Here is an 18,030-nt window from a genome sequence, read left to right as displayed (position 1 = left end):
TGGTTGCGACAGTGTTTATATCTTAAAGCAGGGCTCGAAATTTGGTCGCATGTGCTCCCGAAATGTAATCTGTGAGACCCCAAAATATATCTGGGAGCATTTGTGCAAGTGCAAATAATTGTGGTGTGACCTGTTCATTTCTTTTGTAAACATTGTGAATTACTGCATGCACAGTCAGGTCCGCCATTCTGAAATCTATCTAATGGGTATTTTAGATCAGCAATCAGCGAGCACACTCAGACCAGACCAGCGTTCTTACAATTTGTGCAACCCTGTCAGGTTTTGTTTTGTTTCAGTCGATGTCTGTTCTGGACTTGCACAAACTGTATTGAAATTCAACAAATATATTGTACTAATTTTGACATTTAGGCACTTAAAACGTGTTTTAATACACTACCAGTCAAAAGTGAGATTTTTTAAGTTTTTTTTTTTTTTTTTCCAGAAATCATTCTAATATGCTGATTTGATGTGTAAATTATTATCTGGCACTGACAGTAATCAAAGATGAATGAAGATTAAACACCAACCTCCTTGTTCCTCGTGTTTTATTCTCAAGGGTTCTGGTTCACTAGTGTACTCATCATGCTCCTCTTTAACAAACACCATCTTCACAGCAGATCTCAGTTCAGCTGATTCTCCTCCAGATGTTCCTACTTGCTTTAGAACCTGTCCCTACTATGAGGATGAGAATATTACAGGTATTTACTGACCTGATTCAAAACTGTATTTTTCTATTTACAGAAACATTTCTAACCGTTTGTAAGCCAGCAACACGACAAAACAAGAAGAGAGAACGGTTAAGATAATCTTCTTCCTCTGAGGTTTAATGGTGTTTGATAAACAAACGTAAGTATGTGTTTTAGCGCACCCGCTGGACTGGAGTGTGAAGCTGCGAGAGGAGGAAAATAATGCGTCTACAAGGTGCACTTACAGTTTTCCTTTAAAGGGGTCATCGGATGCCCATTTTCCACAAGTTGATATGATTCTTTAGGGTCTTAATGAAAAGTCTCTAATATACTTTGATTAAAAATTCTCAATGGTTTTGTAAAACAACACTCTTTTTACCTTGCCAAAATCAGCTCTGCAAAAATCATCTCATTCTAAGGGGTTGTTCCTTTAAATGCAAATGAGCTCTGCTCGTCCCGCCCCTCTCTTCTCTCTGTGGTAAGACGGTCTTGTTTACATTAGCCGCATTTAGCCACTAAACTTCCTAACTACCACGTTATAAGGAAAGGCGATCGCAAAGATTCATAAAAAAAACCCTTATACTCACTTCTGCTGTAAGTGAAGCTGGATCATGAATGATTCGCGTGAACATAGATGGATATATGTAGATCCGGAGGTGCATTCCCTTCACAAACAAACATAATCTACTGCATCTTCAGCAGCTCAGATGCCGGGAGTAAATGACGACCACTATGTTCATTATTACATCCAGCAACACAACACCTCAATCGCTCAATCGGAGATATTCTTGTCTAATTTACATCCCTGCTCTGGCATCAAAACGTGGAAAGTTACTGGACTGTTACAGCTGATCTGAGGTGAGAGCTCGTGTCAATCAACTATCGTGGGAGCGGCCTCTGTGGGTGTGACGGCACACCGACAGGCATCTGAGAATGGCTCGATTTGAAAAAGGGGATATTATTTTTACAGATTAATTAAAAACCCTACAATAGATTTTTATCTACAATGATTTTTATCATTGTAGGATAGATTTGTACATGCATAGCCAACACACATTAATGTTCAAACAGCATGAAAAAGTGAACTTAGCATCCGATGACCCCTTTAAAAAAGCCGATCTGCAGAAATAAACGACATTTCGTTCCACTGTATATCTACGCATCTAGCAGAATGACAATAAAGCTCGACTCAACTCGACTAAAAAATAAATAAATAAATAAAAAGAAAAAGAAAAAAAGTGGACTCGAATGGTATTCAATCAACAACTACAGTCTTCATGATTGAGGATAAACGAGAGAAGTCATTTCACTGAAAATCACACAAGGTTCTCTAATGGTTAAGGGCCATGCCACTAAATGGCTGTTATTTGCTATTGTTTTAAGACTGAATATTAATACACATATTTAACTATTCAAAATCTGTACAGGTCAATCTCAGGTTACTATATTTATTTATTTATTTATTGGTTTGTAAGCAGAAGATGGATGCATTTTTCTCAGTCTTGTTACCAAACTCTTTTTAAAAAGCATGTTTCAAAATATTTCAACAAATTCATTAATTTTCCCCTCAAGCAGGTGTTTATTTTATAGAAATTGTTGGTTTCATGGTCATACAACTGATCAATCAATCAATCAGTTTATTTAAATTTGATTTTGGCAGATCATCTGCTCCCACAGCAATCACATCATCAGTGAAGCTAACAATTATGACATTATGGTATGATAAATTTTACACTCATATATGAGAAGTAACTTCTCTAGGCCCCCAACATTATCAAGCTGCAGACTCGGAGCCTGCTGCATCGACAGTCCCGCACCCAGAGTCCCGCATTCTCAGACCCCTCGTTTTTCGAGACAGCGCCTCCTGCTGTTCGGAAGATCGTATAACACCCTTATCCAAATGCCATTGAAAACATTAGAATGCAATATTACGGTCTCTTTTTGTTTAAAGTTATCCAAATAAATATTTGCGTTCCCTGCTTAATGCATGTGCCAAAAAAAAAAAAAAAAAAAAAAAAAAAAAAAAATCATTGTGTTCTCAAACTAACTAATTACCCAGTATTTATTTTTTGAGCCTGGGTGTAATTGAAAGGAAATTACTGATGCAACCGATACAAATACAAATTGAACTATCATCTGAAAAATATTATGTGACATTATATTGCTACAATGTTTTAGTTTGTTTTTGTACAATGTTTCAAATTCCATTTTTTTCTTTCAGCTCAACATATAATGGTCTAATTAACATTATACCATGCTAACATTACAAAACCTGTTTTTTGATATTTTGAATGTGAAGCAAAACTCAAATAATAGACAAAACACCAATAATGAACAATTCTGTACTTTATTTAACGATCACCTTAATCACTGTCATCTTGCTGTAAACAGGACAAAGCAAAGAAAAAAAGGAAGAAAGAATTGTGTTAGTGACTTTATTTTCGTCTTCAATTGCATTAAAAAAAAACTCCTCATTTATAAGTTGCTTTGGATAAAAGTGTCTGCTAAATGAATAAATGTAAAATGTAATGTAAATGCATAAGGTAAAATAATTACTTTCTGGGAGGCAAATGTTGCTTCTTTTCTCATTCTTTTTGCAATCACCCGGTCAAATTCCTCAACTTCACTAAAATAAAAGATGAATGCCATTGTCAAAAATATTGTGTAATAATAATATTTTTTTTGCAAATGCAAATTACAAGCATACCTAGGGTGATAAGTAGGGCCACGAAGGAACACCTCCTCAGCCTCCTGCCAGGATAATGCCTGCAGCTCACATAGGCCATGAATGATGGCCTGTCCATATAAATAAATACATTAATTAATCGATGAGCTATAAAGTAGTTTGATTAAAAAAGAAATCATTGAATAAAATTGACGATACTCACCGTGTTTCGGTTCTTCACGTGTTTATCCATGTGTTTATCCGATCCAATTTGAAAGGTGGCGCTGTCTCGAAAAACGAGGGGTCTGAGAATGCGGGACTCTGGGTGCGGGACTGTAGATGCAGCAGACTCCGAGTCTGCAGCTTCATACTACTCTCTCTAGGTCATACATCTTAACTTGATACAAATTTGCAGGGCAAACGTTCCAGTCTCGCACAGTCAGATGAATTGAAATAGAAAATAAATGGAATGAAATGTAGTGTGACTGCCCACTAATAATTATGCAGTTTTTAGTTAAATAAATTAAATCTTAATCTAAAAGTTGGTGCCAAAATCATGGTAATGCTGAATAATAATTTCATATTGTTGACAGTTGTGTCATTGGTCAAATAAATGTAATCTTTCTCAGAAACATGAGATTTGTGCCTGTGATGTTTTAGAAAATAATAACAGGAAGATAAATGTACCTTGTTCATGCACCGTTATAGTAATTTATAAATTATTTTAAATGATTTTAACATTTTATTTTAGTCCTTTCATTTTGTATGTCTCTCTTTGAATTATTTTGATGTACTGAAAATGAAATGAAATTGTTGTTTCATTCCTTTCAGACCTGATGGAAGAACTGAGTGAAGTGGAGGAGAAACATCATGACAAACCTGGAGAAAAACCTTTGGGTCTCTCAAAGACTAAAAAAGAAAAGAACAGCCAAGCCATCTTTAACCTGCAATCAGTGTGGAAAGAGCTTCTCACAATCAGCAATTCTTAAGGTAGAGAGAAAATCACAAAGAAAGCTCTGAAAATAAAAGACAAGCATGGATACAAGATATAAACATGGATATTTCATTAGATGACTGGAATTCAATTGGTTTAAATGCACAAACACAAACTTTGAACTCTCGATTGAGACCTTTACAGTATAATTGGTTAATGAGAACTTATATAACCCCTGATTAAATAGTCAAGTCAAGTCAAGTCAAGCCACCATTATTTTTATAGCGCTTTTAACAATACAGAATTGTGACAAAGCGGCTGTACAGTGTTAAATAGAAAATAGTGCGTCAATAATGCAAAAGGACAACAATAAACACTCAATTTTCAGGTAAAGGCAATTCATCATTGGATTCAATGATGTCATCATTCAGCTCAGTTCAGTTCAAATAGTATACAATATCATTTAAAGAAAAAGTGTCCCCAACTAAGCAAGCCAGAGGCGACAGCGGCAAGGGACCAAAACTCAATCGGTAACAGAATAGCCGTCTAGGTGATGAGGTCTTCACTGGGGATCAGTCTCTGGGGCTCATCTAGTCGATGTGGTTTCCGCTGACATTCAGTGCTGTAGAGGTCATCTCTAGGTGCTGATCCACCGTCTGGGCTGGGTACAGACTGGATCCGGGGGACTGCAGTGACCATCTGATCTGGATACGGACTGGATCTGGTGGTTAAGGTGACCTCTGAATAAGAAAAAAACAGAGTAATATCAGCTTAGATGTCATTTTTCTGACGATGCACTGAGTACATCGGGTGTTATGGGAAGTGTTCCCGGTTCCGGTTGACCTAATTAGTGCAGCCTCACAATCCTTTAACAGATTTTAATAATAGAAATGTGTTAATGTGTTATGTGTAAACCAGGTTAAAGAGATGGGTTTTTAATCTAGATTTAAACTGACAGAGTGTGTCTGCTTCCCGAACAGTGTTGGGTAGATTGTTCTAGAGTTTGGGTGCTAAATCAGAAAACGATCTGCCGCCCGCGGTTGATTTTGATATTCTAGGTATTATCAAATGGCCAGAGTTTTGAGAACGCAGCGGACGTGAGGGTCTATAATGCGATAAGAGCTCACTCAGGTACTGAGGAGCTAAACCATTCAGGGCTTTATAAGTATTTAGCAGGATTTTAAAAGCGATACAATGTTTAATAGGGGGCCAGTGCAGTGTAGACAGAACCGGGCTAATATGATCATAGTTTCTGGTTCTAGTAAGAACTCTAGCTGCTACATTTTGGACCAGCTGGAGTTTGTTTATTAAGCATGCAGAACAAGATATGTTGTACATGAAATTGCACAAATAAAATAAAAAAGGTTTAGTTTGACTTGCCTCTCATCAGAGTTAAGCATGTAAAGCATTAGGTGAGCCATCTGAATTAATCTAAACAATTTGAATTTCAATAGAACTTAGTATTATTTTTATTTTGTTTGTTTGTTTGTTTTTTAATTTTCACATGGATTACTTTAATGATGTCTTTCCTATTGTTCTGGGCCTTATGTATAAGTTGCATTAAACCTCTGTGGAGGAACAGAAAGCTCTCGGATTTCATCAAAAAAAAATAAAATAAAATAAATAAATAAATAATAATAATAATAATAATTTGTGTTCTGAAGATGAATGCAGGACTTGTGGAACGACAAGGTTTTGTCTGGCAGGCTCTTAAGTGAAATCTGATGAGAAATGCAGAACATTTGTATGAGGAGTAGCAAAAGAAGAGTCCAATAAATGATCAGTAAGTGTTGCAGTTTTGAACAGAAGATCAACGGATAAGCTCAGGATTTTCATTAAATAATACATTACATCATACACACTCCACAGTGGGAAGTTCATCTTACACCACCCCAAACATATAAATAAATAAATAAACTTAAAATATTATTGCAGGTATTGTACTTAAAGTTAGTGTGATGATGTGCTTACTTTTTAAATTAAACATTAAATTACACATTTTAAATTAAACGTTAAATTAAAGTTTTGTCTGATATCTAAAACTAGTCATCAGCTAACATTTCCCAGAGGCAGAAGGATACAGAGGAAGAGAAAACATCAGGAGACAACATGATGATAAAAATGAGTTTATTGAATAATCTTAGGTGTTTGAATTCTCAGCCAGACTTTATATGACCAGTTCAAATTCATCAAGTGTTCACATAGTTAAGTAAAGAAATGTACTGCTGCACAGTATCACACCATGAAAAATTTTAAATGGAAACACTCCCTGATCACTAACTTTCTTTTGTAGACAATACAGCATAAAATACAAAATCTAGCAGTAATAGGAAAATAATCTAAAAATTAAAAGTAATATGTAGTTATTTGATAGAAATCAGATTACTCTTGGTTGTAACATAGCATGCATTTTCTGTAAAACTACTTTGTGAAAAACAATACAAATAAGCATTAATTGAAATGAATAGATCAAATGAAACTGTATACATTTTGAATTATTACCTTATCTACAACAACCTGCAACAAGGCTTTAGTAAAGTCAGGGTGTTGATTCCCAGGGAACGCAAGAGCCGTCGGCAGAGCCGATAATTTTGTTGCACCAAGTACATTCCTCTAATGATGGGATAGCCTCTGTGTCTACTCCTACATCCTAGTTTGCCTAAAAACTCCTCTGACTGATAGATTTCATAACTTGTACGTAGCTTTTGAGGAACGCATCTGCAAAATGCATTATTGTTAAATGCTGATGTTTTCCTTATCTCCGTTTGATTCCTGAAGATAGCACAGTTCAGGTCACTTCTTACTCCAGTGCTTTCCAATATGTACACAGTTTCACACCAGAGATCTGCATGATCTGTTCTTTTCTTGACTTCAGTGACACTAAACTTCTCATATGGAGGAATCAGTACGTCTTTCTCATAAGGAAATCTTGAGTAGTTTGCCAGCTCCACCCCTTCACAAGTTCTAATTTCAAAACAAGACGTAGTTCCAAATTTTTCTGCTTTTGTACGATCAAGTGAGGACAAAGCAAACTGGCCAAAACGAACCTCTGTGTTCAGGACATTCCCATTAAATTCAACATTTGTACCACGATATGTTAATCTGCATCCATTTTGCATTTCTTTCAGAATTTGTATTGCTTCTGTCAGGAAAAAGAAAAGTGAATACCATGGGAATGTCTTGTCTTGGTATTTTTTTTTATCAGTACGAACAGCATTATCAAAATTCTGATACAGATTCAAAAGTGAGTTAGTGTACACATAAATGGCAACTGAATGATCCCATGTCAAGTTATCACTTAGGATCTTGACATTCTTTTCACCGTTCTGCCAGGCTGTTTTAAATTCAGTTGATATATTGAGTTCATTCTCTAACAATTCTGTCTTCACCTGGTCTGCCATGTTAGTTTTGCAACCGACATAAAGGTCATCAACTGAATCCTCTGCCATATCCAATGAAAATATCTGTCCATCAGCAGCATCACTTCTTGGATCCTGCAGGAATCAAAATGATCAATTATTAGTATCAGTATTTATGTCTGTTCATTCTAGAACACAAGCTCACCTTTCCTACAGCAGCTGAAATGGAAAGAAGAGCTTCAATCATCAGCAGCATCTTGATTCAGTTGAATCTCTCAGATGATCCAGTAGATCTAGTGAAGTGCAGTTGCTGAAAGACAAGCAAATATTCTAAGACATAATAGACATAACAGTCAAGATAAACTCTAACAAAATAACCACAGCAAATATATAAATACATACTTAAAAAATAAAAGTTCAATTATATGTTCCTCTTACGTTAATCTACTATACCCCCGAATAACTGTGATTTTTGCTGTTCTTTTGTGAGGTTCCTCAGGAGCTCAGGAACTGTGATGAGATGAGAAGATCAGAAAGGTAATCAAGCCAGACAACAACAGCAGTATTTAAACCAGCATATGAGGAAAAAAAAAAAGATCCAGTCATATATACCGTATTTAGATTGTCTTAGAATATTTGCATCAGGATTTGAAACTGCAATTATGCATATTCTTTAGCATATGAGGAACACTCCCACACCCACACACATACATAGTTGTGTTTTCGTGTTTTATGGGGACATTTTGTACTGTACAAACCGTATATTCTATCGCTCTACACCTACCCTAAACCTAAACCTTGTCCTCACAGGAAAATGTGCACACTTTTATTTTCTCAAAACAACTCATTCTGCATGATTTATAAGCCTGTTTTCTCATGGGGACCTAAAAAATGTCCCCACAGGGTCAAAATTTACTGGTAGGGCCTATTACTATCTTTGTGGGAACATTTGGTCCCTATAATGTGATCAAAACCAGGTACACACACAAAATACAAAATAAATAAATAAATAAATAAATAAAATGTATCATATTTAAATGTTCTTAGAATATTTGCATCAGGATATGAAACTGCAATCATGCATATTCTTTAGCATATGAGGAACACCCAGCCACACCCACACCCACACATAGTTGTGTTTCCATGTTTTATGGGGACATTCCATAGGCATGATGGTTTTTATACTGTACAAACCGTATATTCTATCGCCCTACACCTAAACCTAGCCCTCGCAGGAAACTGTGCACACTTTTACTTTCTCAAAAAAAAAAAAAAAGTCTGCATGATTTATAAGCCTGTTTTCTCATGGGGACCTAAAAAAAAAGTCACACACACACAAAATACAAAATACAAAATACAAAAAAAAAAAAATTCCAGTGAGACCTATCATATATAGATGTTCTTGGAATATATGCATCAGGATATGAAACTGCAATTATGCATTTTCTGCAATTATGCAACAGGAGTTTTGTTCTGTTTTGGCTCTTAACTCATGATGTGCATGATTCATGCCTAGATTCAGTCACGTAGTGGTTGTTATTTGCCTTCATCATAATCCTGAAACTTTTTGTCCTCGTACACTCTTAAAAAATAAAGGTGCTTCACAATGCCATAGAAGAACCTTTTTTGTCTAAATGGTGGCAGTGTTGCCAACTAATTTTCAGATAAAGTTGCTAAAGGAAGGTCAATTTGTTGCTAAAAGTTGCTAAATGATGTTGTGACATCACAACGCAAAGTTGTCACAACATCAAATCTCAACAACAACAACAAAAAAAAGTAAAATAATATGCATAATATAATGTCAACATATAAATAACTGTATTTTTAAATACACTGAATTATTGAACACACATTTTTGAATGATTACAATTTAAGTTTTTTCTTCTAATAGTAAACTAATAATACTACAAGTTCTCAATAATTCTGCTTTAAGCAGTGTAATTAGTAGTTTGTTAGTTTGCTACACTCTAAGAAAAATCTGTAAAATAGGGCACAATCTACTATGTTGATATGAAATAATTTTTTTGTATTGTTTTTTTTTTTTTTTTTTTTTTGAATTATGCATGGTGGTTATAGGGTTCCAATGGATAATGGATAATGTCCTGGAAATTTACCAGTATATTTTCCATTTTTCTTACAGTGTATTAACTGATCAACAATCGCAGGTACAAGAATACTAACAAAGTGTATCATAAATGAACAATTATTATTATTATTATTATTATTATTATTATTATTATTAAATTGAACAATTGCAAAGAGCAGCAAAGTCGCGTGATGTGTGTACTGCTAGACATCTTTGGTTTCCTCTTTCTGTGTAATTTGAATGGAAAATATGTGCCTTTTTATTGTTAAGTCACTTATCAGAAGTTGCTAAAAGTTGCCAAATAAATTTTAAAAATTGCTAAATTTATTGCTAGGTGCTGTTGGAGGAAAAAGTTGCTAGGGTAGTCTGAAAAGTTGCTAAATTTAGCAACAAAATTGCTAGGTTGGCAACACTGAATGGTGGTGTTATGACCAGATCTTGTGGCACAAGATCTCGTGAGATCCGATGTGTCTCGCGAAACCAGTCGGATCTGGCGAGATCTCGTTAAATATACATTTTGCAGTGTTTACATTAGAGCTGCACGATTCATCCTTAAAATATCGAGATCTCGATTCAAACACCCACACGATCTTATTCCTGAATGACAACGGTTTAGCTATTAATATTAGGACTGTTTCACATCGCCAGTGTCAGTGGAGCGTGAGAAGCAGGTTTTGTCGCTGCCCATGTTAATGAATCAGAAGGTCGGGGTAAATGTGAACGCAGAAAGAACAACAGGAACAGTCTTTTCAACCACATTAAAATCATTATTTCTGTGTTATATATTCTCCTCTTCCGTCAGGAGGTGGCGACAACTGCCCGTTTAAAAAAAGTATGTCATTGAATCATTCATTCAGGAGATTTCAATAGTCAAACAAGTCTTAACGAAGTGAGACACAGACTCCTTCATTGACTGTTTTTATTTTGTTTAAATGAGTATATGTTTTTTAAAGACTTAAGCAATGAACAGTTTGTCAGAACCACTAGTACATTACGTTATTTTGTTTAGTTTTCTAATCTATTTTCTCCAGAATCGTGAGAAAATCATGGTCTCCAATTTATTAAAAACAACTAGGATTCTCAATTTATCCAGAACCGTGAAGCTCTTGTTTAAATGTTGTTTATTACTGCATATTATTCATTAAAATGGAAGTTTAATTTCATAAAGTTCAACATGCACCTACATTTTTTTTTGCATTTTGTCTTTTTCAGTTGAATAAAAGACTATTTTCCCTATATATTTTATCATTGAGGATTTCTTAAGAAAAGTTTAAAAATCTTGTCTCGTCTCGTTCTCGTGAACCCAGTGTCATGTCTCGTCTCGTCTCGTGGGATAAGTGTCTCGTCACACCCCTACTAAATGGTTGTTACTAATAATGACCCCACAAAGTCACTGTGTGTTACTTTTCAAGGGAAATAATAGTGGAAATGTTCAACAGCCAAAACTAGCAAGAAGTATTTATATATGAATAGGTATAAACTAATTAAACAACCATACTTTCAAATTATATTTGAAGATTGCTGACCTTCGCTACCGCGCTGACCCCCGTGTCAGGAGGGGCAAGTTAAGGGTTTTTAAGTCTTTTTTCCTATGCATATTTTAAGCCACTGTATGAAATAAAATTGTTTCCTTTTAATAGAGGGGGAATGTGAGGGTGGGTGTGGCTGAAACCCAAAGAGTTTTGGGGAAAAGATATCTGTTTTCTGGACGTGTGTGATGAGGAGGTTTTAAATAAGTTGAAGTGCCACTGTTTGTAAATAATTTTGGGCATGCCACCAGAGAAAAGAGTGAATTCACGTGGTATTGTGTAGTCTTAAAGCCTTTTGGTTGTGTTAATAAATTAAAAACAATTTTTTTTTGATTGAAGTTATGGTGGTGTGTTGTCTCCTGGGCACCAGACCTTAATGGCAAGAATTAAAGGTGGGGGCAGCGAGCCCATCAAATAGGCAAAATATTACAATACCTACATTTGTTTTCCATTGATTCATTTTATACATGCAAAAAGCAGCATAAACAACAGAATGTGAGGATTCATATGGTCACGCACCTGCAACGATCTGTGAATGGAAAAACATAAAGCTATATATAAAAGACATAAATAGGCCTTTATGCGAAATACATTTTTCTAAATAAATAATGAATTACTGCTGCATTGTGGTCACTACAGTGGACAGCTATTTGGAGGCCATTTTGAACCATTTAAGATGTAGCATCATGTCCCAAACACCAACTGGTGAACCCCCAAAGTGCGGTCTACAGTTCCATTTAATTATGTTTGTATCTTTTGTTTGTTCTGAGAGATAACATAATATGTTCAGAATGGCAGCAGGAAAAGGCGTGCACCATGTGCCACAGGAGTGAGTGTTAAATTATTTTATTCTCAGAAAACCAGACAGGTACAAAAAAAAAAAAAAATCAGCTAAATAGGATGTAAGAAATACTTTTATTGTCACGGTTGTAGTCGTGTGCGAGGAATGAAGCAGGAGGAGAGTGGAGATCCAATATCCTGTGATAGAAAAAAATCGGTCCACTTCTTTATTTTTTATATTTTATTAAAATTATGATATAATTTACACTTGAATGGTTTTATTGAACAGGAATATTAAATATCTTTCAGATTTTGTCATTTAATTCAATGCTTATAGTCTATGTTTAATAATTAGGTCTTATAAAACTGTAAGCATGAGTACATGTACACTGTACGAGTGCAGATAGATGTGTTCATAATTGTGTTCGAGTGTGTGGTGGGAAGGTGTGTGATTGTATTTGCGCTCGCCTGTGTATGAATATGAATGATTAATGCACTTTTGAACTAAAAAAAGGGGTGCTTTAATGTTAGCAACATGAACAGGGACGCTGGTTCTATCATGTGACAACACATTTATTGAGTTAAAGAGTTTTTAACAATTATTAAAGATAACTGTCAATATAGAATTTATGTGGAAAAAGATTGTATCGACACATGAGAAATTTGATTGATAAATGGCATTTTTGTCAGCTATATCGGTAAAAAGGTTTGAAGCGCTATTTTATTTATTTATTTATTTATTTATTTTTAACAAAAAAATCTTTGGAAGGAAACCTGCTACTGATATACGTGGCCTGTGCCTCATTGTCTGCCATAAATTGCCTGGTTTTACAGATGAGGCTTAAGCTATAGTCCCAGTCTAAAATGCATTATTGTGCTGCTTTAACTGAAAGCATCTTGCTCTGGCATATCTATGTGTAAAATGTGTTAGATTGTATACAGTTGCTGGTTTGCGATGGCAATGCTCCACTATTCACTGCAAGGCTCAAAATGATCCTGCTTTAGAGCCCCCAGATGTACAGGGCCGGCCCTGCAGAGCTGTCTGCGCTCTATAGCTCTTGCGGTACTTTGATTTTAAAACGGATCTTTCTGCACAGCACCGCTTCAAGGCGGGGCCCTAGGTGACTGCCTATATCGCCTGTTGGACAGGCCGGCACTGCTTACAGTAGCAGTCAACACTGATTACTTTTGGACTTTCAAAATCCTTTGTCACTTAAATTAAGATTATAACAAGTAAGGGATAATATACATCTTTCTTATTGTGATACCAAGTGGCTGGGTGTAAAGTATCCCACTTATTACACAGCTGCTTGCCACAAAAATAAATAATTCGACATGAAACACTGATCTGAATTGAAATATTTGAACACAAAGCTTCCATGAAGAATTCAGTTGATAGCAAGCTGCAAGTTTAAAATAGACAGATATTTTAACAATACAGTGCAGTCAGACCACTTTTATTACACAACATTTTACCACATAAATAATTAAGTACAGTACTAGTTTAGTTATCTTATAATCCATTACAGTGTACAAAACAAAATGGCAGCAGTTGCGTTTGTATGAAACAATAGAGTGAGTCCACCATACCAGGATGACAGAATTAAAAAATTGTAGACATAATATTGAATGAGTTTAGCTAACCAAACACAAAGCTTCCACTAAGAAAAACTATCAAGCGCAAAGCACCAACTGAAGTTGCCTGGATGAGTGTGTGTTATTAGCTTTTACCAGTTGTTATCTGGAAATAAAATACCTTGGAATGTCACGACTGACCAATCAGAATCAAGCATTTCACAGAGCTGTTTAATACTTTAATTTACAGCACAGACACCACAAATTCAGACTGAACACCTTTTATTTACTTTGAAATCATTCTGAGGTTAAATACAGATTTGAAATCGAAACAAGAAATAGTTTAATAGCTATGATACTGGTTTTGAAATCAAATGTTTGCATAGTTATGACAGGAAACACTGGCATCTAACAATGCCTTGGAAAAACCTATTTATCTTAAAAAAAAGTATATGCATAGGAAATGAAACAGTTATGGAATAAGCATGTGTCCTGTTCTGTGTCCTAAACTCCCGAAACATTGGTGTCTCATTTTAGAGCAGTCAATGCAATTTATGAAAAAAGTCAACAAAATCTGTGTGTGTGTGTGTGTGTGTGAGAGAGAGAGAGAGAGAGAGAGAGAGAGAGAGAGAGAGAAAAAATCAGATGTAACCCCCTTTGTAATCATGAACATTTTTCAAAAGTAACTGTAATTGAATTAATTACACTTTTCATCATTAATGTAACTTATTACAATTACATTTATTTTGTAATTAAAATACGTAATTCCGTTACATATAACTGTTACTAGTTATTGTTAATGTAACTAGTTACTCCCCAACACTGGAAGACGGTCATGAAGAAATGCATTCGTTTCTACAACATGATACTGTCACACCCCTGTGGACTGTTTATGTTGGTTTCTCCCTCTTGTGCCCATATTTGGTTGTTCTGTTTTCTGGCCTCGTTTATCATCATTAGTTAACCTTGTATAACCTGTGCCTTAATTACGTTCATCTCAATCACCTGTCTTTATAAGTTGCATTCAGTTCAGTGTTTGCCGTCCGGTCTTGTCAGTGTATGCGTGTATCTACCTTCCTGCTGTGAATTACCTGTGGAATACAATAAAGACTTTATCTTTGACCTTCGTCTTCTTTCGCCCCTTCCTCACACGATACGTGACAGATATCCAGCAGAGATGCCATCGTGAATGCGTTTTTTAAAATTAGTCGTACAGTATATGGTAGTAGTAATATTATCAAAATGTATAATTATTTGTAATACTACAGTTGGAGTACTCGGACTCGAGTTATTAATGTAAATGAAGTCGGTTTTGTTTAAAGTTAACCTGAACAGTTGTGAGAAATACTAATGCTTCAAAATATTTGATCTGTGCATCAGATCTTAAAGCGACAGCAGCGAAAACCTGCAGCCGCGGACCACGTCATAAATATCAAACAATGAAAGAAAAAGAAAGTCACTCACTTTTCTTGACTAAATCACTTATTAACTTTAATAAGAATCATATTTAATGTATACAGTGAAGATTTTGCAGTGTTTTATTGTAACATTTATTACTGCAAGAAATGTCTGTAGTCTGTTTCTGTAATAGCCTTTGAATAGACCTACCTAAAAAAATATATATTTTTAAAAAGATTCTATGTTTTAAAAATATTATTTCATTTGTATTTTTGATTAATATATTTATTTATCTTTTTTTTTTTTTTTTTTTTTTTGTTAAGTTGCCTTCAGTAAGCTTGAGAATGTTTTACGTACATTAGTTGATTAGTTTTTGCTGTGTTAAAATTAGTATTATTATTTTTTAAACATGGTTGCAGTTTCCAGCTTCAAAGAAAAATAATTTTTCTAACATCTTTGCAGCAATAGTTTTAATGGGTCCAAAACCACCTTGGGTGTGCATGCTTTCCTAATAATTCAACGGTACATCATCAATTTTTCTTTATATAATGTAATGTATTAAAATTAATGTAACTATAAATGCATTCAAAAATAAAACACTGTGAGTTTGCTGTGACTTATGGAAAGTATATGTAGGGCTTTATACACAGTGTGTACCACTGTAAAGACTAGGTTTATCCCTCACAGCCTCATTTTCATCCAAGAAAAAAAGTCATATAAAACCCAAAACACACACAGCCACAATCAGAAATAAAAGAGATGCATTTTCTGCTCTTAACCCTTTAATTGTCACCGTCCGCTCAGTGGGAAGTTTATTTCATAGTACAAATACAGTAAATCCTAATCTAATCATGACAAACTATACATCGTCGGAAAGGTCTAACGGTCTAAGGTCTCCTAAATAGATATTTACCATATTTTGTGTTACAAAGTATGTAGGAAAAGTAATAGATTAATATGTGTCAAGATTGTAACTTAAAAAATCTATATCATAACATGAGTTCTGACCTACAAAAGACTTTCTTTGTTGCCTTTTTCCCTAACATGCTTTAGAAATCATATATCAGTTCAAATCTTAACATCTCAAAATTCATCCTTTGAAAGACATTTTAAAATCAGACATTGCATTACCACAGAAAATGTACATCAAAATCATATTGCAAAATGTTTTCATTCATGAATTATAAAAATTTAAGTCTGTATAGTGCATTTTTAACAGTTAAAGGGTTAAGGTCACCAAGATACCTACTCCTTTACCCCCACCCTTGAATTTATACATTTACTATATCAGTGAATAAAGTCCCACCCTATAATTTATCACATTCTAAAACCTGTTTCACTCTGAAATACAGTATGTCAGCATAGGTCAGTCAAAACTTCTGTTACATGACTTTGACTGTTATAAGTTTGCTAAGCAAAGCATGGACAATTATGAGATGTTGTGAAATCAAAAATCAAAATGGCAAGATCCACCAGAGGTTTGCTTTTCTTACATTTCAACTGACATTGCATTTTTCTAGTTGAAAAAGTTTACAAACAGGGGTCCCCAAACTCGGTCCTGGTCCCACACCTGCAAGGGGGTTTCTGGTATGCCTAGTAAGAGCTTGATTAGCTGGTTCAGGTGTGTCTGATTGGGGCTGGAGCTAAACTCTGTAGGACCCTGGCCCTCCAGGACTGATTTTGGGCAGCCCTGGGTTAAAACAATGTTAAGATACTGACCGACATTAGTGTTTCCTTGGACTCAGACTCGACTTAGGTGGACTCGAACCCAACACTATGTAATACAAATGACAAAATAGGCTATTTAGTGGTAATAGAAACTTGTAAAAAATGTGAAGATTTATTAGTAGTAGTGGTGTCATTACTTTATTATTAAATACATAATTATTAGTTTATATATTGTATATAGTTATTCATTATTACTCGTGTGTGTATATATATTCATTATTATAATAACAAATGCAACACTTTAAATCTAAAATAAAATGTATTTATTCATCAATTGATGTGTTTGTAATCCTTCCTTCATTTTTTAGCTGCAGAAGTTTGTCTTTAAGAATTATGTTGTAAAGCTCCTGATTTTCCTTCTCCTTTCTGATTTTATCAATTTCTATCTGCAGTTTTTCCTTCTGTAACTGCAGGACCTCTCTCTGCAGGTGCAACACTTCATCTCTTGCAGCGGCTGGTCGAGAGGGTGTTTGCGTTTTTCTGGAATACACAAGTTTTCGGTGAAATTAAGAAATAGATCAAAATAATAGATGTAGTTCAATGTCTAATTAAGAATTGTGTTTTTAGTCTTAAACCAGTGGTGTAGTGGTGCCTGGAGAAGTGGGTTTTCTCTGTATTAAACACTTTTACTATAATAAAACCATGGTTAATTTTCGTAAGGTTATATAATGTTGTCTTACTCTTTCACTGGCTCAGCTTCACTTTCCAAACTGCCAGAGATGCCAGCCAGGAGCACTCCAAGGATGTCTTGCACCATCTTCGTACAGATTGACAGCTCAGCAGGGGGCGGTCCTTCACCTGTGGATTCAGATTGCATTTTAAAATAACCTTTCTTTTACCATATTCATCCAGAAGGATATATTTTTCCTCCTCTGTCCAATTTAGTTTTCTTTTTTGTCTTCCTTTTCCCTTTCTTTATCAATCTTTTCTTCATCTGTTGTTTGCGTGAACTAAAATTATACACTGTAGCATATCTATGGAGACAATAAAATTTCATAACGGCAAAACATGGGCTGTTGTCGTAAAATACTTAGCGATTTCCCTTTACTAAGGGAAGTGTTTAAGGAATTATATGTAACACCCTTAAGTCATTCCCTTAGGTAAGGGGGAATCATGCCTTAAGTGAAAAACTTAAGGCGCTTTATGCAACCGGGCAATGGATTTTGGGAAGTCTGCACTATTCACTGTTTATACTAGCCTAACTTCCAACCATTCATACCCAAATTATACAGTAGTCAACATTTGACGTGGATCAAAACCTTTCATCAAGGTTGTCCTAAAACTAAAACA

General features: G+C 35.0%; 2 protein-coding genes and 2 long non-coding RNA genes across 5 annotated transcripts in view; all 4 read right to left on the bottom strand.

Annotated features, from left to right (window-relative positions):
* LOC127161310 (gastrula zinc finger protein XlCGF57.1-like) overlaps window positions 1-18,030 on the bottom strand; it is a 243,173-nt gene that overhangs the window by 1,473 nt on the left and 223,670 nt on the right. The gene's annotated exons all lie outside the window — the stretch shown is intronic.
* On the bottom strand, window positions 2,873-3,704 carry LOC127161656 (uncharacterized). The gene is made up of 4 exons (XR_007827127.1): window positions 3,575-3,704; window positions 3,394-3,482; window positions 3,243-3,312; window positions 2,873-3,067 (listed from the first exon to the last, which is right to left on the bottom strand). It is a non-coding gene; the product is annotated as an uncharacterized LOC127161656 (long non-coding RNA).
* LOC127161414 (ecto-ADP-ribosyltransferase 5-like) lies at window positions 6,561-8,164 on the bottom strand. 2 transcript variants are annotated; one of them, XM_051104185.1, is made up of 3 exons: window positions 8,083-8,164; window positions 7,850-7,954; window positions 6,561-7,779 (listed from the first exon to the last, which is right to left on the bottom strand). In XM_051104185.1, exons 2-3 carry the CDS (start codon window positions 7,898-7,900, stop codon window positions 6,793-6,795), a joined length of 1,038 nt encoding a protein of 345 aa, XP_050960142.1. In that variant the 5' UTR covers window positions 7,901-7,954; window positions 8,083-8,164; the 3' UTR covers window positions 6,561-6,792. The 2 variants fall into 2 exon arrangements, with proteins under 2 accessions (XP_050960142.1, XP_050960149.1); XM_051104192.1 differs by having other exon boundaries at window positions 8,047-8,152.
* Window positions 15,787-17,536, bottom strand: LOC127161632 (uncharacterized). The gene is made up of 2 exons (XR_007827113.1): window positions 17,421-17,536; window positions 15,787-17,220 (listed from the first exon to the last, which is right to left on the bottom strand). It is a non-coding gene; the product is annotated as an uncharacterized LOC127161632 (long non-coding RNA).

This window comes from Labeo rohita, chromosome 3 (assembly GCF_022985175.1).
Source record: "Labeo rohita strain BAU-BD-2019 chromosome 3, IGBB_LRoh.1.0, whole genome shotgun sequence".
NCBI classification, from domain to species: domain Eukaryota; kingdom Metazoa; phylum Chordata; class Actinopteri; order Cypriniformes; family Cyprinidae; genus Labeo; species Labeo rohita.
This window is presented reverse-complemented; position numbering and strand designations above follow the sequence as displayed.

What these genes read in the sequence shown, in the direction of transcription:
- LOC127161414 (XM_051104185.1), bottom strand. Translation starts at nt 7,900, where the DNA reads ATGCTGCTGATGATTGAAGCTCTTCTTTCCATTTCAGCTGCTGTAGGA. An exon ending in TTTCAGCTGCTGTAGGAAAG is followed by an intron (nt 7,780 to 7,849) that starts GTGAGCTTGTGT and finishes TGATTCCTGCAG; the next exon opens with GATCCAAGAAGTGATGCTGC.